Here is a 17,708-nt window from a genome sequence, read left to right as displayed (position 1 = left end):
CCAGATTACCAGGGAGAGCTGGAACTATACTGCTCCTCTCTTAGAAAAGTATGAAAAGGCAGGTCACCCATTTGCATTCTTAATTTGAGGCTGGAGACTAGTACTACTGCCCTTTAGATAAAGGTATCTCGGATTCCCCCTAAGGAAGCAGCACCATTCTCAGGTAAATCTGGACCATGATCATGCCTCCTGTTAGATTTTTGTTCAGTCTTTCCTCTGATGGTCTACTCCCATCCCCCTCCCTAAAATGGCTGGTTAATCAGTCTCCCATTTCCTTCATACCCACTGTCCCAGGAGTCACCTAGCAGGAAATCTGGGTTTGTCAGAGACAGTGTGACACTCCAGAAAGGGGATTAATCATCATAATAGCCACTAACATTTATATCGTGCTTACTACGGGCTACACATTGTGCTAAGTGCTTTCCAATTGTTTCATCCGATCCTTACAGTGACCCTGGGAAGTAGGTGCTATTATTATCCTCATTTTACAGATGAGGAAACTGAGGCAAACAAGTTTAGTGACTTGCCAGGGTCACACAGCTAGCTAGAAAGTCTCTGAGGCTGGATTTGAATTCAGGTCTTCCTTATTCCAGGCAAGGTGTGTTATCTATTCTACCACCTGACTGCCTCTCTCTACGTCTGGAGTCAAGAGGACCTAGGTCAGTTTTTACTTCATCTTGCCCAGAACTGGGTCTCCACATCACTTCCTGAACCACCATTTCCAAACCAGGTTACCACCTATGTCAGCCTTCCCCTCCCCCCTTTTCCAGTTCTCTGCCTTTTAAGTGTGGTCTTCCCTCTGTTGGAATATAAGCAGCTTGAGGGCAGGAACTGTCTTACTTGCTTTATCTGTATCCTTAGCTCTTAGCACAGTGCCTGGGACATAGTAAGTACTTAATAGATGCCCCACCTCACCTCCTCCTCTTCTCTTTCTGTCTGTATGTTTCTGTCTCTCCCTGTCTCTGTATCTCTCTGTCTCTCTCTCCCTACCTATCTTTCTTTTTATCTTTATTTTGGCTCTGATCTTAATATTTGTGTGACCTTAGTCAAGTCATTAATGGCCCTGGGCATCAATTTCCTTAAAATGAGGGAGAGGGTTGGAAGATGATACACGATTTAGACATAAAGGGTTATATAAGTAAATTAGGGGAGCATAGAAAAATTTACCTGGCAGATCTATAGCTAAGGAAAGAGTTTATGACCAAACAAGAGACAGAGAAGATTACAGGAAGTAGCATTAAATCATTTTGATTACATGAAATTAAAAAACCTTTTTTTTCTGAAGAATAAAAAAGATTTTAATGGAAAGGAAACCTAAATTTGATCACAAAGCCATGAGACAACAGCACTGACATTTGTTAAATGAAACATTTACTCCTGTCGGTTTTTTAAAATTGGAATTACATTTTTTTAAAACGACACGTTACAAAGACTAGGAAACCTAGAAGTTTACTTAAAACATTCATATATAGAGTAGTCAGTAGAAAGTTTCAATCTTGTACAACTGCAGTTGATTAAAAAAATTATAGATTCTTCACAAAGAAAATGGTAGCAAATTCAATGAGAATAAATGACATGGATTTTCAGTCTTATCACATTCCATTCAGCTGTTGTTGTATCTGTACATACAGGCACATGAGAACACATATATACACAGGCACAGAGTTAATTGATACTAACAGACTTCATAATGAGTGTGCTAATTTTGTTGATGTCTACACCTTTTAATATTTGGAAACCCTGAAGAGAAAACTATTGTATTTGTTCCTCCAATCCCATCCTGGCAACTGCAGCTAAACATAAGCTACTCTCTTGGCCTTCCAACCCCTGGCATGGTTCTCTGGCAGCATGCCCACCACAGTGTCCCCCCCAGCTTTTTCTGCCTGTCCGGTCCCATGCTTGACACCCAGCTCAAATGGTGTCTCCTCCATGAAGCCTTCCTTGAGCCTTCCAGCTTTAAATAATCACACCCTCTTCTGGGAAGGCTCCTCGTTTGTACCTCTCTGATGACTTTCATATTCCATCCTATATATTCTCTATATAGTTATACACGTTCTCTATATAGTTATATATTCATAAAACTATTCTAGTTATTTGTCTGATGACTTTTCTTCTCTCCTAGTGGACAGGAACTATTATCTGATTCATCTTTATATTCCTCCATAGGTCCTAGACAAACACCTTGCAACAGATAAGGAAATATATTGAAATTCAGTAGTGTTCAGGAATAAAGAGGATAGTCCCAAGTCTCTGGCTGAGTGTTCTTTCTCACCTCAAAACCTTTGCCATGGGACGGTAGGGAGAGGATTAGGCCCCTGGACTTCTCTAGCATCTACTTTTTAAGTACCTTGAAGTAAATAGTGTTGACCAGCACCAAGACGGTAAGGTCAGTGATGGCATCCTTAGGAATGACGTCAGTGATGAGTCCTTCAGTCTTGTTTGCAACCCAGTCATTAATGGTCACTCTTGACAGCTCTGGGTTTCCCTAAAGAGACAGAACAAAAATTAAATGTGTGTGCTTCCCCATGTTTTGTCCATTCGTTTTCTTTATACAACATGTATAAGCACAGTACGGATTAGTCTCATTTGGCCATTCTTCCACAAATCCCTTGACAGTAGATAATACAGTTACCCCTTGCACATCATGAAGATTGGGATACAATGCCCCTCATGATCTGGAAAATCTATGTAAAATTTTTTGGCCCTCCTTTTGTAGCAGAGAAGAAGAAATTATGTATATTTATGGTATTAAAAGACAACATATAGTGATGTTATACAATACTATGCATATATTTTATGCATTTCTGAGTTTCTAAACTTTTTCTGTATTGTCTGATGGCCTTTACATGTCATCTGTGGCTCCCACAAAACTCCCCAAAAATTACCATTTAATTTCTTATGCCAACCTGTGATATATCAAAAGTGCAATGGGGAAAGTTGCAATGTGGAAGGGATAACTGAACAGTGCTTTGTATCTTTTGGTACTCATAAGTGGTAAAGAGAACAGGAAGAAGGAATTATTTTAAACAGAGGACTCCAAAAACTTTTTTTCTCAGTCCTCTAAATAAAATAACAAAATACAACTACCCAGAGTATGTATTTGAACTTGGGTAATCAATGAAAATAACTAATCAGGTGAACTGTTTTGTATAAGGCCTTTCAGGGAAGCTACTGAACTTCTAAACACAAATAAAAATAAATTTCCCCACCTGTTTAGGGTCCAAGCAAGAAACCCAACTAAAAAGAGAAAGATGCAAATTGGCAAAATTTTGAGAAACAGTCCTTTTAATGCTTCTCATAGTCCAGCTGTCTAGGGTGTTCAGGGCTGAGCCCTTTTCATGGCTGCTCACTTTCCACTTTTACCCAACTTTCATCTGTGGCTCCAAGAAGCTGTAGCATGCCCAGTGGCCACACCCCAGTAAACTATCTCAGCAGAAGAGCTAAACCAGGTTGCAGGTAACCAAGAGTCCTCAAACCCATTGGTGAGTTAGGGGGATGTCCACCCAAAGTATGTGAAGACTTTCTCTTCAGAATGGGTGGATGAGAACAGTTTGTTCCCACAGCCGTGAAGGCAGCTGAAGCAGGCACCTTGGTCAAGCATTGAAGATGCCAGGATCATCCACTGCATCCTGAGACATCTCCACTAGTCTGATTTTTGTTTTGCCTCTGGACTTCAGTGAATCAGGAAGAGAGAGTGAAGCTGAAATAATGAAGCCTTACTTAAATCCAATTCACTCACAAGTCAATACATCACCCTGTGTCCATGACCATGTCATCGGTCCTCTTTGAAAAACGAAGGATGGGAGGCAGAGCCAAGATGGCAGAGTGAAAACAGGACCTCCCTGTGGCTACGGCTCCCGCCACTTCCAATACAGGTAAAAAACATGACACTACACAAATTTTAGAGCTACAGAACCCACAGAGTGACGGAGAGGAACAAATCTCTCACTGAGGGCAGCCCAGCAGGCCGACAGGGTGTGTTACACAGGGCTGGGAGCCCATGGTTCTGGCCCTGGGTCAGCCCCAACCAGCGGTAGCTGGAGCAGACTTCAGGAGAGTGAATCACCAGCAGCTGTGGCAGTTTCCAGACTTCTCAACCAATAAACACCAAAAAGAAAGTAAAAGGTCAGTCAGGAACTCTGTGGGAACTGGGTGGAGAAGAGCACTGTCTGGCCTGCCCCCAGGGGCAAGAAGTAGTGGGGGTGCAGTGTCTCCAGCTGGAAGCTCTGCTTCCAGAGCTCCTGGCCTACAACCATTCAGAGGGTAATCCCTCTTGCTTTAACCTGCTTGGATCTGGATCATGGTCTTGGGTGGTAGTCCTGGCATGTGTGGCCATGTGCCAGAGCTTGTGGGGGCTGCAGAGAAGGCACCCTCCTTCTAGCTCTGGCAGCGGCAAAAACCCCAGCAATTTGGGACATAGTTCTCTCCATTCTGGAAGCAGAGTTCTACTGTTGCAAAGAGCTCAAAAGCCAAGTAATTGGCGGCCAATATGAGCAAGCAGAGGAAGCACAAACGGACCACAGAATCCTTTTTTGGGGGACAAAAAGGATAAAAGTATGAAACAGGAGGAAGACAGTGAAGTCAGAACTCCTGCATCAAAAGCTTCCAAGAAAAATATGGTTACAGGCCATGGAGAAGCTCAAGAAGGATTTTGAAAATCAAGTAAGAGAAGGGGAGGGAAAATGGGAAGAGAAATGAGAATGATGCAAGAAAATCATGAAAAGTGAGTCAACAGCATGCTAAAAGGAGACCCAAAAAAATACTGAAGAAAATAACACCTTTAAAAAATAGACTAACTCAAATGGCAAAAGAGGCCCAAAAAAGCCAATGAGAAGAAGAATGCCTTAAAAAGCTGAATTTGCCAGATGGAAAAGGAATTTCAAAAACTTACTGAAGAGAATAATTCCTTCAAAATTAGACTGGAGCCATTGGAAGCTAATGACTTTAAGAGAAATCAAGATACTATAAAACAGATCCAAACAAATGAAAAAATAAAAGGCAATGTGAAATATCTCATTGGAAAAACCACTGACCTGGAAAATAGATCCAGGAGATATAACTTAAAAATTATTGGACTACCTGAAAGCCATGATAAAAAAAAAAAGAACCTAGATACCATCTTTCAATAATAAAGCAAAACTGCCTGATATTCTAGAACCAGAGGGCAAAAGAGAAATTGAAATAATTCACCAATCACCTCTTGAAAAAGATCCCAAAAAGAAAACTGCTAGGAATATTATAGCCAAATTCCAGAGTTTCCAGATCAAGAAGAAAATACTGCAAGCAGTCAGGAAGAAACAATTTGAGTATCGTGGAAGCACAATCAGGATAACACAAGACCTAGCAGCTTCTGTATTAAGGGATCAAAGGGCTTGGACTATGATATTCCAGAGGTCACAGGAGCTAGGATTAAAACCAAGAATCACCTACCCAGCAAAACTGAGTCTAATGCTTCAGAGGAAAATGTGGTCATTCAATGAAATAGAGGATTTTCAAGCATTCTTGATGAAAAAACCAGAGCTGAATAGAAAATTTGACTTTCAAATACAAGAAGCAAGAGAAGCATGAGAAGGTAAACAGGAAAAAGAAATCATAAGGAACTTATTAAAGTTGAACTATTTACATCCCGACATGGAAAAATAATAATTGTAACTCATAAGACTTTTCTCAGTATGAGGATAGTTGAAGGGAATATATATGTATATATACATATATATGTATGTATAGGAGGGTATATGTGTGTATAAATATATATGTGTGTGTGCATATGTATGTACATATATACATAGACAAAGGGCATAGGATGAGTTGAATATGAAGGGACAATATATAAAAAAATAAAATTAAGAGGTGAGAGAAATATAATGGGAGGAGAAAGAGAGAGATAGATTAGGGTAAATTATCTCATATAAAAGGCAAGAGAAAACTGTTACAATGGAGGGGAAGAGCTGGAAGGTGAAAGAGAATTGGTTGACCTTGCTTTCATTTAATTTGACTTAAGGAGGGAATAACATACACACTCAACTGGGTATCTTACCCTACAGGAAAATAGGGGGGAAGGGGATAAAAGGGGGAATGATAGAAGGGTGGGCAGATTGGGGGAAAGGGTAGTTAAAAGCAAACACTTTTGAAAAGGGACAGGGTCATGGGGCAGCTAGGTGGTGCAGTAAATAGAGCACCAGCTCTGGAGTCAGGAGGACCTGAGTTCAAATCTAGCCTCAGACACTTAACACAAAAACTAGCTATGTGACCTTGGGCAAGTCACTTAATGCCAATTGCCCTGCAAAAAGCAAAAAAATAAAAAAAATTGACAGGGTCAAAGGAAAAAATGGAATAAGTGGAGGGTGGGATAGGATGGGGGGGAGTTATAGTTAGTCTTTCACAATATAACTACTGTGGAAATGTTTTTCATAATTACACATGTACAACCTAAATTGAATTGCTTATCTTCCCAGTGGGGATGGGTGAGGAGGGAAGAAGGGAAAGAATTTGAAAATCAAAGTTTTAAAAACAAATGTTAAAAAAAAAATCGTTGGGGCAGCCAGGTAGCACAACAAGTAAGAGCACCGGCTCCAGTGTCAGGATGACCTGGGATCGAATCCCGGGCTCAGACACTCAGCACCACACCCAGAAATAACTGGCTGTGTAACCTTGAGCAAGTTACTTAACCCTGATTGCTTAGGGGCGGCCAGGTGGCTCAGTGAGTAAGAGTACCGGCTCCAGTGTCAGGATGACCTGGATCAAATCTGGGCTCAGATACTCAGCACTACACCCAGAAATAACTGGCTGTGTAACCTTGAGCAAGTTACTTAACCCTGATTGCTTAAAAAAAAATTGTTTTTTACATGCAACTGGGAAATAAGATATACAGGCACTGGGGTATAGAAATCATCTTGCCCTACTAGAAAGTTGGGGGGAGAGGGGAAGGATATAAGAGAAAGCAAATTGGGGGAAGGGGTATTCAGTAGGCTTGCTATTTTGGGGTGGGGGTAGGGGAAAGATGGGGAGAAAAATGTATAACTCAAAATCTTGTGGAAATGAATGTTGAAAACCAAAAATAAATAAATAAATTGGAAAAAAGGGAAAGGAAAACAAAGAATGAACAACACAGCAGACAACAAGGGGCCCAGTCTTATTCTCATCCTCTGTTGCAGGTCCATCTTGTTTAAAGGCAGCACTACATTTCCAGGGGAACAATCCCAAGGGCACCTGCCTATGGTGACCGCTCCGCTGCTTTGGGGAGACTGCTGATGGAAGGAATGACACCCATCCGACTCACTCTGAAATCCAGTGGCTGAAGCTTGGCTCCGTACACCACCTCACTGATATCCTGGTAGGTCTCATTGAAGGTGAGCGACTTCTCCCCAAAGAGGCGATTGGCTGCTACCAGTTCAGAGGATTTATTGGCTTTTCGATAAAGCCGGCAATTCAGCTTGGCAAAGAAGAAGTGGATCTGATCTGACGTCTTCTCTGAGATTGTATCAAACCTGAACACCTAGAGAAACCAAGCAGAGGTGCTAAAGGGCAGCAGAGTAGTTCATAGGATCATAGAACTAGAACTTTATAGTTCATCCCATCCACGGGTTCTTAGTTGTATTTGTGCCACCTTGGAAGCCTCGTGAAGCCAAAGGATAACGTTTTTAAATGCATAAAATAAAATACATAGGATTGCAAAGGAAGCCAACTATATTGAAATCTATTTTTAAGTACATATTTTAATTAAATTATATTTTAAGAGTTCATGGACCCCAGATTAAAAAGCCCTGATCTAGTTGAACCCCTTCATTTACATATGAGGAACCTGAGGCCTGGACAGATTAAATAACAGTGCCAAAAGTCACACAAGTATCATATGGAAGAGTTAGGATTCAAATTCAGGTCTGAGTCATCACTCGATTCAGCAACAAGATGTCCCACCAACATCATGTTGCCTCTCTTATAATTGAGACTTTGTGTTAGGGAGAGTTCTGTCTCATCCTGAAAAAAAAAAAGGAAGAATTAATGGGCAGCTAGATGGTTCAGTGGATGAAGCACTAGCCCTAGAGTGGGGAGGACCAGAGTTCAAATCTGACTTCAGACACTTAACTAGCTGTGTGACCCTGGTCAAGTCAACCACGATTTCCTTCCCCAAAAATACAAAAATAAAAACAACAGGTAGAATTATAGCCATGGCCATTAATGATTCAAGCTTCACCTGCTCACATACTGCCTTTCCTTCCTTAAGGATTCTGTCCTGCCATCCCAAATGAAACTCCATGCTTTGCTTCTAAAGTGGGAACAAGGGACAACCCTCCTTATAACAGCTATAAGCCGACCATCTGTCACCCAGATTTGAGGGGTCCTCCCTTACAGGGTCCTCCCTAATAGAGAGCAGGAAGAAAGAGGCTTTTTCTAGCTAGTTGGGACTAAAAAGACATGAGAGTCATATACATACAACCAACCCCTACCCAAATAAATGAATCCTCAACCCGATATTGCTAAGATCTTTATCTTCACCCTTCAGACTTCCTGTGACTTCTGTTATGGCTTTCCTTTTTCTGATTTCTTTCCTTTCCTGATTCCTCCATTACATATAAAGTTACTTATGTGTTTTTGTTTGATTTGGTGGAGGGGAGAGTGTGATCCTCCCTAGACCCTGCCCAATACCACTCCTGGTTGGCCCAGTCCAAAGCGTTGGTTCCAAGTTTCCATTTTGAAGGAGTCCTTGACTATGACATACCACCAACTCCCCTCTCCAAACCATGCCCAGCTACACACCTCAAAGAAAGGCATGTAGAACCCAGGCCAACTCCTCCCCCCTCCCCACACACACAGTGGGAGGGAGGGCCTAGAGAAGGTTGCTTGTTTGGGAACCAGTATTTCAAGACTATTGCTCCTGTCCCAGAAGGGATCATGCCTATGATCTTGCTGAGCAGAGATACTGGGCTTCATTAAAGGCTTGGACATTTTTAAGCCCAATAATATTTTTTTTGCTTTTTTTTTTTGGAGGGGGGGGGGTAGGGCAATTGGGGCTAAGTGACTTGCCCAAGGTCACACAGCTAGTTTTTGTATTAAGTGTCTGAGACCACATTTGAACTCCTCCTGACTCCAGGGCCAGTGCTCTATTCACTGCACCACCTAGCTGCCCCCTGATAATATTTTAAATGCTGTTTACAGATAAATATTGAAAAGGCAATATGGCCCCCGGTGTTTTCAAAGCTACAGTCTCATCTGAAGTAAAGAGTTGAGTTAGTTGTTCCCAGAGGGCCTAAGTTATCTGTCTGTGCAAGTTCCCAAGTTTGGTAAAGCCTGTGTACTAACCTTTGTTTATACATCATTGCTCTGAATACTAGGTTACCCCTTTCAGGAAAAAAAAAATTCTAGAAATTTCTGCTAAAATTTAGGGATATTTTGTTCAGAGAAAAGATGAAGAAATTTTTTCAAGAGGAAGTATTCCTCATTTCTCAAATATATAGGGAACTGAGCCAGATTTATAAAAATACAAATCATTCCCCAGTTGACAGTCAAATGATACGAACAGGCAGTTTTCAGAAAAAGAAAGCAAAGCTAACAATAGACACATCAAAAATGCTCTAAATCGTTGTTGATTAGAGGAATGCAAATTAAAATAACCAAGCTACCACCTCACACCTATCAGAGTGGCAAATAAGACAGAAAAGGAAAGTGACAAATGCTGGAGGGGATGTGGAAAAATTGGGACACTAATGCATTGTTTGTGGAATTGTGAACTGCTCCCACCATTCTGGGGAACAATCTGAAACTATGCCCAAAGGGCTATGAAACTGCATACTTTTTGACCCAGCAATAACACTACTATCTCAAAAAGATAAAATAAAAGGGAAAAGGACCTATTTGTACAAAAATACTTACAGCAGCTCTTTTTGTGGTGCAAAGAATTAGAAATTGAGGGGATGCCCATGAATTAGGGAATGGTTGAACAAATTGTGGTTTCAGAAAAATCTGGAAAGACTTACATGAACTGATGGGAAGTGAAATGAGCAGAACCAGGAGAACTGTGAATACAGCAATAGAAATACTGTACAATGATCAACTGTGAATGAATTAGCTTTTCTCTGCAATACAAAAATCCAGGGCAATTCTGAAGGACTTAAGATAAAAAATGCTTACTCCAGAAGAGAGCTTATGAATTCGAGTGCAGGCTGAAGCTTATTTTTTTCACTTTCTTTCTTTCTTTTGCAATATAACTAATATGGAAATATGTTTTGCATGACTTCAACATGTATAATTGATGTCATTTTGCTTGCCTTCTCAATGCAAGGTGAGGGCTGAGCTGTAGGGAGGAAGAGAATTTGGAACTCAATTTTTTTTTTAAATATAAATAAGGGGTAGCAAGATAGTGCAGTGAATAGATCACCAGCCCTGGACTCAGGAGGACCTGAGTTCAAATCTGACCTCAGTTAACACTTATTAGCTATGTGATCTTGGGCAAGTCATTTAACCCCAATTGCCCTGCCTTCCCCCCTCCAAAAAAAAAAAAAAGTAAATAAATTGAATTAACGAATAGTTAAAAAAAAAAAGAGTAGAGGTGGTTCCTTCTTTTGCAGAGTATAAGAGATAATTCCACTCAGTGCCATAGCACTATCTGCCAAGTAGGCACTTAAAAATCCTTGTTGGATGCAATTTGATTCAGATCCCTAGCTTTCTTCATGGGCCATTCTTGGATTCAAGGATTCTTAATCTTGTTCGTTTCATTAGGTCTCTTTGGCAGGCTGGTGAAGCCTGTGGACCCCTGCTCAGAATAAAGTTTTTAAAATACATAAAATGAAATACACAGGGTTACAAAAGGAAACCAATTATACTGAAGCACAGTTATCAAAATATTGCCCCCCCCAAAAAGTTCATGGACCCCAGGTTAAGAACCTGTGTCCTATGGAGAAGCCTTTCTTCTTGAGCCCCTTATTGTGAAAATTTGCCTCCTCTTCCTCAAATATACACATCTGTTTACATGTTGTAATCTCCCAACAGAATGACAACACCTTGAAGTCAATGATTGTGGGTTTTATAAGATTTTGTCTTTGTACCCACAATACCAAGAACAGTGTCTCACATGTAGTGATAAATACAGGGACAAGACCCGGGTCTCTAAAGCCAGTGCTTCTGCCACCACATCACCCTACCTCAGGGGATCTCTTGACTTTCCTGAACTCCATACATCCAAGCCTCATCCATGGCTAGCCCTTTGAGCTTGAGAAGGACAGGAGAAGGGAGCCCTAGAGGAATACCCCCACTTTAAGAAACACTGGTTACAAAATGATAAATCAAGAGGCTACAAAAGGATTTCTTTTTACAAAAATATCTACCACTTGGTTCCTCTAAGAATTAGATAACTTCCCTATAGGACACAGATTGTTCAAGTACATTAAGAGAAGGCTCATAGGTGATCACAGCCTTGAACCCAGAGGGAGTTTGGATTAAAGGACACTCTTTGGTTACCTCCATGAGCTGCTTGAGTGTGTTGTTACAAGCACCCAGCTTGGTCATGGCAAAAGCCGTGGAGATACTGAGAGGCGACATGAAGATGTTATCATTGTTGTCCTTGGAATCTGCCAGCTGCTTGTAGAACTCTGTGGCAAAGCGGGAATTGGCCTCGGACAGTTCCCACACCCGGGGGTTGGTCAGCTCAGGGACCTTCTTATGTTCTGAGCCCTCCTCTTCTGAAGGTTTCTTCTCTGGGTGGCGGTAAATGCACATGGGATTCACTGGAATATCCCGGGGCTTGGCAGTGCAGATGTCACCCACAGGGTTCCAGTGAGAGGTCGCACAGCCCCAAAAGCCAATGAGCAGCAAGGACAGAAGGCACAGCTTTCTAAAAGGAGGCAGAAAAGAAAGTCAAGCGAGCTGACGGGACCCTCGATTTCATCCCACAAATCTCTAACAATGTGTAATAGCTGCCAAGATGCCAGGGCTTCCTACCTCTCCTCTATCCAGCCCACTCATCTCTCTGCCACCTATATAACTGCTAATACTGTGACTGTCACCTCTTTCCTCAAAACCCTTCAGGGATTTCCCATTACTAAATGAATGAAACCCAAACTGATCCTGACATTCAAGGCTCTCCAGAGTACAACTCTGACTTTTCCAGCCTTATCTCATCCTGGTCCCCTTCACAGACCCTTTATTCTAACCAGACTGGACTACTCTCAGTCCCTCTTCTCTTTCTTTCCTGTCCTAAGTGCCTTTGCTCATACCATCCCCTGTGCCTGGAGCAGACTTTCCTCTCCTCCCCCCAACCCCATCTCTGTCTATTGAAGTCCCAGGCTCAGCTAAGGTGCCTCCTCCTCCACAAAGCCTTCCTTCCCTGCCCAGTTCCCCCAGCCCAGCCAAAGTGACTTCTTCCTCAGATTTCATCTGGCCTTGTCCTTTGCTCTTGCCTCCCTCACCATGGTATTAGAGCTGCCTGCTTACTTTCTCCCACATTCATTTGCAAGCTTCTTGATAGCAATGTCTACACTGTAACTATCTTCCTATCCCCAGGACCCACTAAAGAAGCCGGAGGTATCCAAAGTAAGGGGAATGATCGTCCTGCCTTAACTCTGCCCGAGTCAGACCATATCTGAGGTTTCAGATGGGACACTGATTCCACTGGAGAGCATCCGGAGGAAGAGGCCCCCAAACTCCAATCCTCTACTCAGTCAACAAGTATTTATTAAACACCAGTTACTACTGGGCACTCTGAAAGGAGCTTGGGATACAATGACAAAAAACATGCCAATCTCCACTCTCAAGGAAGTTTCCATTCTATTAGGGAGAAAAAACTTAAACACAGAAAAGTTGACAAAACATGTACAATGTAATTTCAGGAAAGTAAGGGAAGGTAACCCCAGCCAGGAAGATAAGGATGGGCTTCCGGTAAAAGGTGGCTACTGAACAAGTTCTGAAACAAGTTTGGGATTCTGTCAGGCAGAGGTAAGGAGGGTTTGTACAAAGGATAATAAGCATTTAAAGAGCACTTATGGTTTGCAAAAATTCTTTACATATGTTATCTTGCTTGATCTTCATAATAATCTAGTGAAGTAGGGTTATTATTATCCCCAATTTACAGATGAGGAATTTGAATCTGAGCCAGGTTAAATGACTTGCCCAGGGTCACATGGCTAGTAAGCATCTGAGGCAAAAATCCGAACTCAGGTCTTGCTAACTGTAAGGCCTGCACTCTATCCACTACTTCAGTCTAGACTGAAGATTGTGAATGGGGTGCTCCCTTCCCCCATATAGAATGAGGCTAGAAAAGTCAGCTGGAGCCAGGTTTTGAAGCACTTTAAATTCTAGAGAAAGGATTTTTTTATAGTTGACTAGAGAAGTAATAGGGAACCTTTGGAGTTTATTGAATAGTGGGATGATTTAGTCCCATGATCTAAGAAAATCACTTTGGCAGTTGTGTGGAGGACTGATTGCAAAGAGGAGACTTGTGAATGTTGGAGACCAATTAGGAAGCCATTAACAACAGTCCAGGTTAGAGGCAAATGAGTCCCTGAACTAAGGTGGTGACTGTGTGAGTAAAGAGAGAGGAGCAATGTGAGAGATATGAAGGTAGAAAGGACAAAACTTGAGAAATCTGAGAAGCAAACCTGGAAGGCTTGACTTCCAAGAGAGAGGGGAATTTGGAAGATGGCTGAGTTGAGTTGGCAAGATCACGAGTTCTCTTGGGGGCATATTGAGTAGAAATCTATTGGCACTCAGGAGATGAACTAAGGCAAGAGGACCTAGGGATGTGGGAGTCATCTGCCTAGAGATGACATTTAAACTCATGGGAGTTGACTCAAGAGAGGACCGAGAAAGAACAGAAGAGGGTCCAGGACAGACCTGTGGGATATACCCACCAAGATACGGACAGTAATCCAGAAAAGGGGATCGAGAGGGAATGGTCAGACAACAAAAGAGAACCAGAGGTGCAATGGCTTCCTCTTACCTCTAAGAGCTAACGCCAGCTCCCCTGTTTGCCAGTCTGGCTCAACCCGCTTTTCCTAAGTTGCCGCGTCCTCCAGCTTTCCCCTGGCGGCTCGCACATCTGCTCCCTTCTCCCTACTTGTTTCATTCCATTAACACACCTGCTGCCGCTACTCCCAGACCCAGGTCAGGTCCCAACTCCTGCTCAGGTCTCCGGCCTGGTCTGCTTTTCTCAGGTCTCTTCCTCCTCTCTCTATCTCTACACAGCTGCTCAAGTGATTTCCCTGAAGCCTGGATCTAAGCAAGTCACTCCCACTTACTCCTTAGTCCCTCCATGACCAAATACAAACTCTTGCCTAAGAGGCTGTAGAGAGGATTTTTTTTTTCAGGTGAGGGTGAGACTAGATGACCTCTGAGACCTCTCCACTTCTGAGATTCTGTGATCACTGTGGCCTGAGGAGGTAAAGGGACTCATGTAGAAGATTGGGACCAGAGCTGAAGAATGGGTATTGAGAGGCAGCTAGCTCGTACAGTGGGTAAAACCAATGGGCCTGGAGTCAGCAAGACTTGAGTTCAAGTTTTTTCCTTGGACATTACCTGTGTGACTTTGGACAAGTCATTTAACCACTCTCGGCATCAGTTTCCCCATCTGTAAAATGGGGATAATGATAATACCTACCTTCCAAGACTATGGTGAGGATCAAATGAGGTAACATCTTTACAATGCTTTTCCCACTTTACAATGCTATATAAATTGTTGTGTACGGTTGTTTTCAGTTGTGTCTGACTCCATTTGCTATATTTTTTTTCTTTTTTGGAGGGGGGAAGGCAGGGCAATTGGGGTTAAGTGACTTGCCCAAGGTCACACGGCTAGTAAGGGTTGTGTCTGAGTGCTGGATTTGAATTCAGGTCCTCCTGACTCCAGGGCCAGTGCTCTATTCACTGTGCTACCTAGCTGCCCCCATTTGGGATTTTCTTGACAAAGATACTGGAGTAGTTTGCCATTTCTTTCTCCACCTGATTTTACAGCTGAGGAAACTGAGGCAAACAGGGTTAAGTGACTTGCCAAAGGTCACACAGCTAATAAATATCTTGACTTCAGGCCTGGAGCTCTATCCACTGTGACACCTGGCACCACATAAATGCTAGCTATATTTATTTTAGGGAGGTAAAGACAAGTTTCATTCTTTGCCTCTCCAAGCCATTGTAACAGTTTGGAATGTAGTATGCAGCAGGCCTCAACCCCATAGACAGCTACAGACTTGAATTTCACATTTAGTACAAATAGCTTTACCAGGCATCCCAACAGCCGAAAGCTACATGAATGATGTCATTTCTATATGAACAGTACAGGATCTTGAGGTGCCTTCCAAATAATCAATCACAAAATTAGAATTACAGGATCACAGGCTCAGCAAAGGCTGGGATCCTGTATTCTAATTCAAGCCCCTGACCATTAACCCCTCCTACAACATCCTAAGGAAGGGGTTATCCAGCCTCTTGCCCAGTGACCAGTGAGGAAGGGAAACCCACTACCTCATGAGCAAAGCAAGCATATCCTTACATACATGACCAGAAATCTGCCTCTCTTCCCCTTCCTCTGGGACCAAAAAGGACAAATCTAATCACAGAATCACAGATTTAGATATGGCAGTCTTTCAAATCCTTAAACATGGCTCTCATGCCAAACACCACCAGTTCCTTCAGCTGATCAAAGATCATTTTATGTGAAGGATAGTTTTAGCATTAAGTATATTTCACCATGACTTTATGAACTGGCAAAAATGGTGACTCTTTTGCCTAGAACTTTTGATTGGCCAAATCATTTCATTTCCCAACCTTGCTGGATTAACATAGAATTTACTTGTAAAGGATAAAAGAATTAAGTCATACCTCACCATCCAAAACATATTTTTAGTTGCCTTCATCATGTTGAATTTTTTAGAGTACTTGGTTCTGTTCTTCTCCTTGACATTTCCCATTCCCTTAATCATTCAATCAGTAAACATTTATTAAGCTCCTACTATATGCCAGGCATTGTACTAAGCACTGAGAATACAAAAAAAAAAAAGCAAAAGATAATCCCTGCCCTCAGATGAATAAGGCATCTTCTAGGAATATGAACTAATTACCATTTTCTCCCTTGGTCACAGATGATCACTCTGATTCAAGCTCAGGTGTAAGCCATTAGTTACAAGGGGAAACTGGAAGGAGTATGGTTAGATTAGAAGAAACTCATCCCCACTACTAGAATAACAGCAACAAAAATTCAAGGCGCATTCTGATTGATGGTTGAATAGCATCTTTCTGTGCAAAGGAAAACATATAGAAATCAAAGAATTTCAAAACTGAAAGGAAATTTAGTTTCTTAAGGTTCCTCTCTTTTAACTGTAAAATAAGAATGTTTCATTAGTTCATCTGTTGGGTTCCTTCCAGTTCTGGGTCCTATGGCCCATCACTACCAGAGCAGGAATCTTCTCAATAATCCCAACTACTGATCATTCAACCTTCCCTCAAAGACTCTCCAATGATGGCAAACTCAACCGGGTCCTGAGGCAGCTCACTCCACTTTTTATCATCTTATCAAGTCCCCCCGAAGTCTTTTCTAGTAGGATAAGCATCCCCATTTCCTCCAACTAATCCTCATATGATATGGTCCCTAGTCCCCTCTCCATCCCATCCTCTGCTAGACCCTCTCCAGGTTGTCAATACTTTGATATTGATGGACTCATGACCTGGTCTGTAGGAATACTCCTTCCTTCCAATACTTGAAAGTGCCCATGCCTTCTTGTCCTATGTGACTCATGCCCTCCACAGGACAGTCCCCAGATGCCGGATTCTATAAACATTGCTACTCCTGTGAAATCCAGCCATGCCCAAGGTACATTTCCCCATTGCCCCTCGGGTGGCCTTTATCCCCTGACTTGTATGTAGCCCTTTGGGAATCAGTGGAAGAATACTGACGTTAAAGAGATAAGCCTTTGTTTCTAGGAGAGTCTGGGGATTATTAAAAATCACTGCAAAGTTTCCTAACGTCAAAGCAGCAACTTTCATCTTCCTGTGTAGCTGTGGTTTCAGTAACATCATCCTCCACCTACAGCAATTTTCCAAGACAGATATAGGGGAGTTTGCAAGGTTTTGAGCCGGCCAAAAATTCAGGGCTTTGTTGTTAATCAATTACCATAATAAAAGCAAGAGTGTGGGCACAGAGGATGGAAGGAAATGGTCTTACTTTCTTCATCTGGCTACTGTCTTTGCTTAACTTCCTTCCCATTGCTTTTGGAGCAAAATGAGTTTCCTAGACCTAGCCTTCTGAGGGGTGGGGATGGGGAGGAGTCCAGTTTTTTGTTTGTTTTTGTTACAGATCTGGATTTGGGCTTTGGGAGCGCAGCATCCATACAAAGGGTTAAATAATTGTTGTTGCTGTTGTCCTGTTCTACTCTTCCAAGACTTTATTTGGGGTTTTTTTGCTTTTTGGAGGGGGGAAAGCAGGGCAGTTGGGGTTAAGCAACTTGCCCAAGGTCACATGGCTAGTGTTAAGTGTCGGAGGCCACATTTGAACTCAGGTCCTCCTGACTCCAGGGCCGGTGATTTATTCACTGCACCACCTAGCCACCCCAATCTGGAGTTTTCTTGGCAAAGATACTGGAGGGGTTTGCCATTTCCTTCTCCAGCCCATTTTACAGGTGAGGAAACTGAGGCAAATAGGATTAAGTGACTTGCCTGGGGTCACACAGCTAGTAAGCTTCTGAGGCCATATTTGAACTCAGGTCTTCCTGACTCTACCCACCAGCTGCCCC

At 42.3% G+C, this 17,708-nt stretch overlaps 1 protein-coding gene across 1 annotated transcript in view; it reads right to left on the bottom strand.

Moving 5' to 3' along the window:
* SERPINC1 (serpin family C member 1) overlaps nt 1-17,708 on the bottom strand; it is a 28,583-nt gene that overhangs the window by 5,424 nt on the left and 5,451 nt on the right. Inside the window, exons 2-4 of the mRNA XM_069065549.1 lie at nt 11,455-11,827; nt 7,280-7,495; nt 2,348-2,485 (exon numbers count right to left, since the gene is read on the bottom strand). Of these exons, the coding sequence (XP_068921650.1) occupies nt 2,348-2,485; nt 7,280-7,495; nt 11,455-11,827 (727 nt within the window). The remainder of the gene's footprint in view (nt 1-2,347; nt 2,486-7,279; nt 7,496-11,454; nt 11,828-17,708) is intronic.

The sequence above is a fragment of the Petaurus breviceps genome, unplaced genomic scaffold (genome assembly GCF_028583685.1).
Source record: "Petaurus breviceps papuanus isolate PSGF00001 unplaced genomic scaffold, PetGlider_PUasm1.0 90692, whole genome shotgun sequence".
Lineage (NCBI taxonomy): Eukaryota > Metazoa > Chordata > Mammalia > Diprotodontia > Petauridae > Petaurus > Petaurus breviceps.
The sequence above is the reverse complement of the archived record's forward strand: the minus strand, read 5'-3'. Positions and strand labels throughout refer to the sequence as shown.